Raw genomic sequence first — 11,208 nt, 5'->3', positions numbered from 1 at the left:
GAAAAATCTGCAGAGGCCCTATTACACATGTCACACTGCTAAGCACTGCAGTGGCCACCAGATGACAAGCTTCCTACACCTTACATTTTATTCGGAGAGTGGGTTAAGACACAGAGAGACGATAGGTGTCTTAACCCACATATAAGATATAAGATATTGCATTATTGCTTTATCTAAACATATCTGGTCAATTCTGTTTTGTGACTGACCATAATTCATGATACTTCTGTTAAGTTTGTGTATGAAGTAAATATAGACTGTTAAAATATAGGATGTATGTAGTGTACACAAGCAGATGAATGTATCAACACTGCCATCTTCAGGCACATTGTTGTTACCACCTTAAAAGGACACGTAAACAACAGATTAAGGATATACTATAGTTGCAATTTATTACTATTTACTGTGCATGCTTAAAAGTGAAATACATCAATTAGAATACAATAATAAGCTATGTGTTTATCATGACAGGGTAACAGGCAACTTTTTTCTTCAAATGTTGTACAGAATGCTGCATACTACTTTCTGCCAATGATGTGACGGTAATGTTTTCATGTGGAACTAGATGAGCAGCTGAGATTTTCCTCCTGGCTGGATCCCATGAAGTCAAGTGAAGCTGTACTCTCTGTTTTGTTTGTTGCCAAATCTGTCATCTGTGGCTCTGCATCTCTGCACTCTGCACGCTAGAAACAGAGAAAAGAATTGGGGGGATAAGAGGGTTTTGATGTGAGGTATCATATGCAGTAGGTGAGATGATATATAAATACATTTACCTCTACACCCTAAGCTGTTTACACTAGCAATTTACCCAATCAATCTTACTATGCAAAAAAAGAAAGACCAATACTGTATATATATATATATATATTTTATTTATTTTTTTTTTTAATAATTGATTTGAGTAATGTTGTCATGTTGTTAATCTTTTTCTTTTATATGTTAAAAATCAATAAAGACGAAGGCAAAAGGAGTTCTTACATAATCTGTACTGAAAAATAAATCAGTGAGTGTATACTACAAAACAAGTACAAAAAGAGCTCTATATCCTCATGAGGTATAGACTTTATGATCTATTGAAAGTTTTTTGAGATTTTCCTGGCAGGGATGTGTAAAGCTGAGACATTACGATACCTGTCTGAATCAGAGTCACAAGACATGCTGACGTCTGTCTGCGAGTCCACATCAAACTTGAGTCTCCTGTGGCCGCAGCACTGGACTGCCTGAGCCACAGAGTAGTGGGTCCTTCCAGCAGCACAGGCCTCTATCTTGGACACAATGAGCTGTGACTGCAGGAAAAGGTGCAGGCAACTGTCAGACAACAGCAGGGGGTTAAGGAGGATCCTGGAGAATTGGGACAAAAACAAATAAGAGATGTTGAATACTGTCTATTTTATTGCTTGTTGGTGATTGACGCACCAGTTTTGTTATGTTTGTGCTGTAGTATGTCGAAGTTCATAAGTTTATTGATCTGCAAGATCATTCTTACTTTTCCAAGAACTTCTGGAGCCCTTTCATCCGCTCAGAGATCTGCTGAGCGTTGTTCATGCTGAAGAAGGGATTCTTTGGGGGCAGCTCTGGTAGCTGTACCCTGCAAAAAACACAAATACACCCTAAAAATGAAGCACTGGGCAGATTACAGTTAACAGAAGAACTGAAAGTAAATGTGTTCAGTTGATGAGTCATATTGGCTTTGGAAAATACTGTGAATGGACTTACATTAGCATTGAATTTGCTTGTAGTTTCTGCCTGAGCCATACAAACTCACTGAACCTCCGTCTCACACAAGAGATCTTCTTGGTGAAGCACACGCTGTTGGTCTAAAAGAAGACACAAGGATGACAAATATTCACGACAAGCCTAAGAATAAAGATTAAGATTAAATTCAAATTAGATAAATAATTCAGATTAAAACAGCTTTCTTTTGTAATTTTACTTACATGTAAACAAATTTCATAGTCTATGTAGGCATGCCAGAAGTCATTCTTTTGTATCCGCGGGTCCCGCACCCAGACACTAATGACCTGCTGCATGGAGAAGGCAAGAGACACTGAAACTATCAACACAATGCATTGTGTCTTGAAAAAGGGGAAGTTTTTATGAGCAGATAGAGGAAGTGCAATGACAATGAGAAGAATGAGGATAGGAAAATGCCAGCAAATATCTTCTATTACTCATGAGGAAAAAAATACGTTCTGAACTTTTAATGTCTTTAAGCTTCTTTTAAAAACAGTTATCAAATTTGTTTAAAGCTCATCATATTTACAGAATTTTCAGACCTACCTCATTCACCAAGTCTGTTCCTTCTTTCATAGTTCAAAATTTCTTTACTTTGAATCTCAGTGACATAAAGCCAACCTGATAATGCTGTGCTTACCGTTGAGCCAGCACCTTTTATTTTCAGTGTTTCTGTCCTGGAGCAAAGGTCTCAAAATAAAGTCACGAGACTTTTAATAGAGATATGCTCCTCCTCACGTCTGCAGTAACAAGTCAACAACCCCCCCCCCCTCCGCCCCCCCTGCTGATTACTGGATAAGAGATCTGGTATGACAGCTTGTGCCAACATGTCAATACCTCATCAACCTACTGAATATCTCACGTTTATTGCTTGTTGACCTTCATATTGGATCAATTGAATCACATCCTCAGGCATCATTACATATTTTTAATACAGCTATAGTAAGATTAGGACAGATCATTTGTTTCATAGTTGTCCCTAACTCATGATTTAGGACATGAGAAATGTGATGTGAAAAAAATGAAGAGAAAAGGCTCACAAAAAGTTTCCTTTATTCACAGAGACTTCACAGATCCATGGTCAACAGTTACAGCAATTCAGTAGTAGGTGTGTTTTTAGGAGGTTTGAGGTTCAGCTGAGTGTCCCATAACAGTCACGGGAGATATGTCGAGTCAGGACAAAGCCATAAGAATACAGGTATTTTACACAGGCCTGTATAACTACTGGAAGACAATGCCCTTCACAATTGGACAGTCTCATATCTAAAGTGCTACATTTAACAATCTTATTAGCCACTGTACACTGCAGGTGTACAAAAGTTATTTTCAGTGTATGGAAATCTCAATAGATTTAACTTAAGAAATATTGTGACCTTTTGAATCATTCTGGCAAGACTTCATTTAGGGTAAAAGCACGTAATAATTACTTTAAAACCTGAACAATGTTCTTGTTATAAATCAATATAGAGGAGAAGGGAACATTTGGTACATAGCAGCTGATTGGGAACACTTTTTTTAAATTATCAGCCACAAGGGTCATACAGAGACACAGTGAGACAGTCAAAGCTGTGGCTATGAACACCTCACACAACAGACGTCCCAACAACAGGTCTACGATCTCTAACGAAAAACTACATGGACTGGAGGTAAGACAGCAGCTAGTTCATTCTGCCTAAATAGTGTTGCTGTACAAGGTTTACTGCAGAGCACACACTACATGACTAAGGGCCCTCCACAATGGAAGATCCTTATAGGGAAACAGGACTATAAATACAAACTCACTAGTTAACAACAAATCTTAAAAACAAAACCATTCCACAGTGATTGTGTCTGCTACATGATGACACAAGACCAAAGCTGCTACAGGTTAGTCCAACCTTTAAATCAGCCGCTCTACACTAAAGGTTAGTTTAAGCCCCCAACACAGTCTCCACAAAGGGACCGTGACCTTATGGAGCACCGCAGGGCTGAGAGCACTTAAAAATTCATCCCCACTGAGGTTCTCGCACCTGCCACAATCTGAAACCCCCAACGTTCAGCGGGACGCAATTTCACACAGAGTGCCTCTAATGTCAACTGACGGAAGAGGACACTCGGTGGAGGGTAAACTAAGCTTCAGGTGAGAGCGCAGCTGTTTATCAGTTCACCTCGGTAATGCACACAAACACACACACTTCACTGCTCCTCGTCTCCGCAGTGCCAGGTCAACTTCTGCTCGTAGAAGTCAATGACCACCTGGGGACACCTGGCGCTCGCTTCACGGGCCGGCAGCAGGGCTACGTCATCTGAATTTTTCCTGTGGAGATAGACGAAAAAGATGGTGCTTTTAGATGACAGTAACACACTATTAATGCATTTAACATGATTCAGCAGCAGCAGCACACACACTCCATTCAGACCAGATTATTGTGAAACACAGGCTAAAAGGACTGAGTCACATGACCTCTCATTTCTGTAATGATGAAATTTCCAGTAACTGTTCCTGCACTTTAAGGGGATATTTGGTATTGCATTAACATCAAGTCTGGAAATTCTGAATACAAATTAAATAATGGCCAAATTAAAGCAACAGAGGACAGTACTTTCTACATTTTAGTCCTTCTGGATTTGCAATCTCAAAGCACAAACTGAAATGACTTTAGTAATGTCACATTATTCAACTGTCCATGACTCCTAAACAAACTGCAATCCACCAACTGGTAATATGTACATTTACTATGATTGAAGGTGCTCTCCATAATCTGTTACCAAATAAATGTTTTACTAGGTTGTCAAGGATATATTCATATTATACAGTCTGTAAATGGCATTTTCATTGCAAATCTGATGCTTTGTCATTTTTGCTGTAGCCTATGCAGATACTTCAGCATTTTGAACAATTGTGGTTTTTACCATCCTGCAAACATGTAACCATTCAACTTCTGTCATCATTTCAAGGACAGAGAAAAGAGGAAGCATCGGAGTTACCATTTGACTAGAAACATGAGCTCTCCCTGTCTGTCTGTGGAGCCGATGATGCATTCAGGCTCGAGGTAAGTGCTGAGGTTAGTGGGTGTGTCTGACTCCAGGATGTTGCCATCGCTGTGCACAGTGTGAGACTGCTGCTGGGACTGCATACAAGACTGAAACCAAAATGGCAAGGACAAAAAATGAAGAAGTTATAGAAGAAAACCACAAAGACAACCTCCACATAACGAGACAGTCTAGATGTGGCATTTTTTTTACTGTACATGCCAACTTGGAAGAGAAAAAAAAGAAACTTAACTGCTTTCACTTCCAGAGGACATTGCAAAACAAACAACCTTCACACGCCATTTCATTTCATATTCAACCTTTTAAATGTAAGAGCAAACATTTTTTTAAAGTTGATTTTACTTGACTCCAAGGCAATCTTTTTTTCAGGGTAACTCTGTTGTATCCCAATAATAGGATTCTTTTCTCTCTCCTTTGTACAGATTTAGGTGCAGAAGTTCTGTAAATAACATGGAAACAACATGCACTTCCAGACATTTCCATCAATGCATCTCTGGCATACTCACAATTTCCGTCTCTTGTTCTGTCATCTCTTCTTTTGGAATGAACTCGGGTTCTAGCAGCTCACTTTGTTCTTCCTCATTCATTTCGGACAGATGGGCGTTTCTCAGGAACTCTTCAATGAGTTCAGGACAGTCCAGATTATCCTCTGGTTCCCAAGTGTTTTCTGCACTGTAAAATAACAAACAAAAAACAGGATATCTTACTATCTTGCACACACAAAATAATTACAGAGTATGAGGAAGACACCAAGGATTATTACAACAACATTCCACTCACTCAGTAAAGCCTTTCCACTTCAGGAAGTACTCCACTCTTCCATTGGAGACTCTGCGGCGAATTATTCTCTCTACCACAAACTCCTGGACAACTGTGACGTTTGTCTCCTCAGTCTTCCTCTGTTTGGCGGTCTGCTTCTTTCTCATACTGCCAGGATGAAGATGCAAATGAATGACAACTATGGCATGTATTTAAAAACACAAGCAAATTAAAACATAACAGAATATTATTTGTTAAACCTGCTAAATGTGACAAATCAACACTTTCATCTCCTTGTTGCTGATATATTTGCACAACACATAACAACACGGCAGCAATGAGCACCCAGCTGCGCCCTTCAGACAATGATCCATACTCTTATTATAGTGCTCCACCTGCTGTTCTTGTGTGGAGCACAGCATACTGTACTACTCCAGCCCACAGCGCAACACGTTAGTATCTATACACACGTGCATTGTACATTCCGACAGTTTAGTTTGGCTGGACAGCAGCTTTAAAACAAAAGTGTGAAGCGTATCTGGCTGATGCACAAGACGCTGTAATGAACAATATGCACGTACGCTGTCGGTGTGTACTTAATCTCGGCGGACAGCCTGCTGCTGCGGCGCTGCTCTGCTCAGGTTGGAGCTGGTCGCAGGAAACTACTTGCACACCACGTCCTCGGTGTGGCTCTGAGCTCTAATGTGTCGCTCGCCGTGTTTACATGAGCCACAACAACTTTTCATGAATGAGTTAAAATTAAAGATGGCCGTGGATGCTCGGAGGAAGTGGTTGCCAAGGGAAAAGGTCATGCCAGGAAAAGCGGGAGGAGACGACGTGGACGCGCTCACCGCCAACCAATCAGAGAGCAATCCGCTGCTCCGACCGTCCCAGTCCAGTGGTCCGGAACAGCCCTGCCACCCATGGGCGTCACCTGGTTATGGCAAGGGAATGACTGAACCTGGCATATCACACTGAGAGCAGACTGGCAGCAGATCTTTCATCTTTTCTTTATTTTCTCGCCCCCCCCCCCCCCCCCCTTTTTTAATAATAGGAAACAAATGTGAAGCATTGATTGCAAAACAACACGAAAGCAGAAATGATATGAAGACAGATTCACGTCCACTAATTCATAAAACTATACACATCATTGATTATATTATATTATATTATATTATATTATATTATATTATATTATATTATATTATATTATATTATATTATATCATATCATATTATATTATATTATATTAGGTTATATTATATTATATTATATTATATTATAGGCCTATTATATTATATTATATTATATTATATTATATTATATTATATTATATTATATTATATTATATAGCCTACATGTATCCCAATAAGCAGTAGTGAAATTACTCACGTAGAACTATACTGAAGTACTTTTCTTAGTATTACTTAGTATTTCCTTTTGATCATACTTTTTACTAACAAAAAGGGGGGAATCTCTACTTTTTTCTCCAATGCAGTTATTTTACTATACTTTAAAGTTATTGAGTAGCTAAGAATTTTACAAAGGCTATAAAACAGATAAAGTCCTCTGAGGCAAATTTGTGATATTAGGCTTTATAATTTAAACTGAGTTCTCAATACTTCTTCCACCACTCTCCATAAACGCAACTGTATGTTTTACGGAGGGGCTCTGCACTCCACCACTACCTAAACCGCACTGAGGGAATCTTGGCAAAACAGCCTCTGGAGGATTTGATTGACAGCTCCCTTTTAGCCAATGGCAAACCCGGGGCTGCTGATTGGTCACAGAAGCACCACCAACAGGCTCTTCTGTCGTTTTTCACTAGTTATTTTCCTCACCACAGGGGGACGCTGCCTACCTGCACTGGACTTCAGGATTAGTGGGCCAAAGGCTCAATGCTCCTGCATCCAAGTGAAATAATGAGAATGGATTTATGCTAGAAAGCTCATAGCAAAAGACAGCAGAACAAAAGGTTTTACCAGGAGGTGCATTCACAGTGGAACTGCCTCTGATGCACTGTTGTATCTGATATCATTTCATCCTCAAGCCAGGATTATGAAACATCGGGCGCATTTGTATAAATAATAAAATGTACTCAAGCAAGCACTACAGAACAGCTCTGTAAGAATGTAACACACATATAGGAAAGCCTACAATAAAAGCATCACATGGTAATTTCTCATAGTCCTGAGAATGAATACCTTGGTTTTATTTCCAGCCAATTTCCAATGAGAAAACACTGGAAGAAGCCCAAGGGATGTGATTAAAAGTGGTTTCAATGAAAAGGCTGACAGACGCCTGCATGGAAGATGAATGTGGTGTGCATCATCTCCAGAAAAGGGAACATATTGATCACAGTCTCAGTGGGAACAGGACACAGGTTTTATGCAGGTTACAAATCAATGTTTGGTCATTTGGATCTGCAATACTGTATGCCCAATTCCACCTTTAGTGCAGAGGAAGTTGGAAGGAGTTGGAGATTTGAACCTCAGGAATCACAGGTTCTCCACTGATAAGCTGGCGTTTTCTTCTGTGATTAATTATTAACACTGTGTGGAAGATGTTCTCAACATCCAAATACCATTTTATTTTTCTTTGCTCACAGCAGCTCTCACAACAAATGGACTCCTCTTTTCATAACATAAAAGTCATTAGACACATTTTTTTTACATTGTTTTCTGAACTATGATGACCCTGTTTTGTTAAAAACATAAAAATTGTGTATTTTTTCAGTTGTATCTTCACATTTCTACACATTTTCTTTGCTGTTTTATAGATAAATTATAAGCCAAGATTATGAACATTTGGGTTGCAGTGTTTGGCTGATGCTGTAAACAAATGTTAGCTTTTTTTAACCACAGTCAATCAAGTTTGTAACTGTTAATGTTAATTAGTTGTCAATAAATGGATTGTGGTTCATATATTTTGCTATTTTTTTCCCCAATGAATAAGTCTGGGGGATCTCCTGGGATCTCTCTGGTGAATTAACAAGCTTAACAAATAATTATTTGAATGTTTAAACCTTTTATAAAGGGTTCTTTACTAAAATGCGGTACCTTAATTTGGGACCACATATGGCCACATTACATCTGTGTCTATGAGTCAAAATGTGACTTTCCCACATGAGTTTACCCAGACTCCAAGGAAAGACATGTGTTGGTTATCTGCTGTATGACTGGTTGTTGCCCTCTGACCCCTTGCTGTCGGTTCTTTTGGGGTTTTAGTACTAGTTTCCATAGTAACTGACCAGCTATAGGGTTGAGCTGTCACTGTAGGCGCGGGAATGGCAGTAATGCATGCAGAGAGGTCCTGTCTGGATTTACTGCCCTGCTACAGTATGGATTGTTTCGGATTCTCTTAACCAAATTTTAACTCTGGAGAGCCAGATTATAACTTGGAAACACAACTTGATACTATGCTTAAACACAGGACAATCATTTACATATTTACACCAACTAAGTACGAAAACTATAATTAATTATTGTTTTTTACCTGTTGTACCCAGTGAAACTCATTGCATGGATTTAGAGAATGACAGTTGTAAGGAATTAGAGAAATGTTTTAGATGCTTTATGAAAATATTATGTCTTTTGCAGCCTACACGATTCAACAACTGACAATAATGAAATTATTTTAGTTTTTTTTTTGTGCCTTAATCCAAACTGAGTGAACCCAAGATTGACCAGGGCACTAAAAATGAAATACAGATGTTGATGAAATGACTTGCTCCAGTGTACAGGGTGAAAAGATATATAGCGTTGTGCCGTCATCCCTTAAATCTGCTCAGTCCTCCCAGACAAGCACATTCCTGGGGCCCACTGTGAGTGTAGCCCTCATACAGATGGGCCTTGAGAGCCACCCTGTCAGAGCAGAAATGAATCCAGATGGCTGGACCCTGCTGTGAGGGGCTGTGGGTGGAGTGAGTAGTGGTCTGTGTGGCTCAGACCAAGCCTGACTGGACCCTTTTAATGCGGAGGGCCCCTGGCGTTCATTCAGTACCACCCCGAGGCTCTCGGATTACTGCCAGGGCGAGGACATTCACGTTGCTCCTGTTATTCTTACCAAGCATTAATCTGAATGAATAAAGAGCAGTATTGAGTTCTTTCACAGTGAAGCAGTAATATTCATGGCTGGTCTGACAGTGAAGTGATTTACATGAGCTCATTACTAACCAATTGATTGATTGATTGACCAAATATTTGCTTTGCTTTCTTGGAGATTGTTCCCATATATAATACAGATACACACCCAACACCACATTTGGAGTGGGAACAGCAGTATGAGAGCCAAGATGCTTTATTGTCACCAACTCTGCCACCACTGCAGGAGCTCTCAGCACCTCCATCAACTCCACACGCTGTCTTCAGATCATATTCAAAGTCACATACTGAATCAATCTGGTTATGGTGCGACAGGCTGATGCAGTGGCAGAGAGAAAAGTGACATTTCCTGAGTAACAGAGGACGTGGGACAGCAGACCACCTATATATGCTTGCGTCTCCTGTTTCAGAGCACTTCTCGTGCCCCCAGATACTCTCCTTTCTGTTATGCTATACTTTGCTCTGGCCTGAGGGGGGTAGTTATTGCTTTTTCTTTGTCTCTATAGAGTTACTGGGAAATACAGTAGGAATGCAATCTTCTGAGTATTCATTTCATTACAGGTTTCAGTTGGATGATTTTAAAGATATAAATGATCAAATACGTTAAGAGAACTGAACTGAAACCTTGGACCTAGAGTTGGGATTTTTTTGTCAAATTATTATTTCCAAGGTCAAAATATTTTTTAAGGCAACAAATGTGGAAAGTCCAAAACTTCTAAGGATGAAATCAAAACTGCTATTGGCTTACCATAAGTTGATAAGGACCATGTTGTATGTTTAAAAGACCACAAAAAAGCCAGTAAGTGGACTTATGGAGTTAGCAGAGAGCAGAGTTGTAATGTTGCCAGTGGGAAATTTGATGCACAGTCATCAAATTAACAACTGATTAAAAAAGAAAAGTGCAGCAGTAAATACTGAAATTACACTCAATGAACATTTGACATAACTGCCACTGTTGTTATTGTCACTGATCACCAAAACCATCTTTGGTATAAGGAAGAACACAGCAGGCATGTAAATGGCTATAATATAATAAACACAGAAAATGATTTACATACAAATATATTACAAATCAATAAATTACCAATCACCAAAAACATAAAAAATAATAATGAATTTGAAAATATAGTTTTCAAAGAGAAATAAAAAGCCATGTTGACAAATTGAATCAACAGAGTGTGTTTTAATCAGGAAATTAGAATTAGAAATATTAATTAATAGAATGCTTTATAGACATTTATAAAGCTTCTGTGGTTTTCCATTCATCTAAATGAGAGCAACAAGAAAAATGAAAACTTGCAGACAACACCCCTCAAAATCATAGCACTTTATTAAAATAGCTCTAACTGATGGAATACATGATCAAATATATAGTGGTACTACTATATATCTGATAGTTTCACTTTTATGTTTCTGTTTAACTATTTACAGTACACTAAGACTAATGGCATAATGATTGTTGGTCATTACAAAAGTATGTCTTCATTTATTTCAAAATGTAATAAAAGGATAAACTCCTTGAGATGCACCTTCTTGTTTAAAGGGGTCCATTATACATCACCTGGTTTAAGAACAAGGG

General features: G+C 38.9%; 2 protein-coding genes across 2 annotated transcripts; both read right to left on the bottom strand.

Moving 5' to 3' along the window:
* Positions 1 to 376: 376 nt before the first annotated feature.
* snx10b (sorting nexin 10b) lies at positions 377 to 2,107 on the bottom strand. Its single transcript, XM_053327141.1, has 5 exons — positions 1,938 to 2,107; positions 1,717 to 1,817; positions 1,487 to 1,588; positions 1,127 to 1,341; positions 377 to 676 (listed from the first exon to the last, which is right to left on the bottom strand). Exons 1-5 carry the CDS (start codon positions 2,028 to 2,030, stop codon positions 552 to 554), a joined length of 636 nt encoding a protein of 211 aa, XP_053183116.1. The 5' UTR covers positions 2,031 to 2,107; the 3' UTR covers positions 377 to 551.
* A 669-nt stretch (positions 2,108 to 2,776) lies between these two features.
* cbx3b (chromobox homolog 3b) lies at positions 2,777 to 6,303 on the bottom strand. Its single transcript, XM_053326781.1, has 5 exons — positions 6,108 to 6,303; positions 5,548 to 5,694; positions 5,274 to 5,439; positions 4,702 to 4,856; positions 2,777 to 4,030 (listed from the first exon to the last, which is right to left on the bottom strand). The coding sequence occupies exons 2-5, from the start codon at positions 5,691 to 5,693 to the stop codon at positions 3,910 to 3,912; spliced, it is 588 nt and encodes a 195-aa protein (XP_053182756.1). The 5' UTR covers position 5,694; positions 6,108 to 6,303; the 3' UTR covers positions 2,777 to 3,909.
* Positions 6,304 to 11,208: the final 4,905 nt, after the last annotated feature.

The sequence above is a fragment of the Scomber japonicus genome, chromosome 10 (assembly GCF_027409825.1).
Source record: "Scomber japonicus isolate fScoJap1 chromosome 10, fScoJap1.pri, whole genome shotgun sequence".
NCBI classification, from domain to species: domain Eukaryota; kingdom Metazoa; phylum Chordata; class Actinopteri; order Scombriformes; family Scombridae; genus Scomber; species Scomber japonicus.
This window is presented reverse-complemented; position numbering and strand designations above follow the sequence as displayed.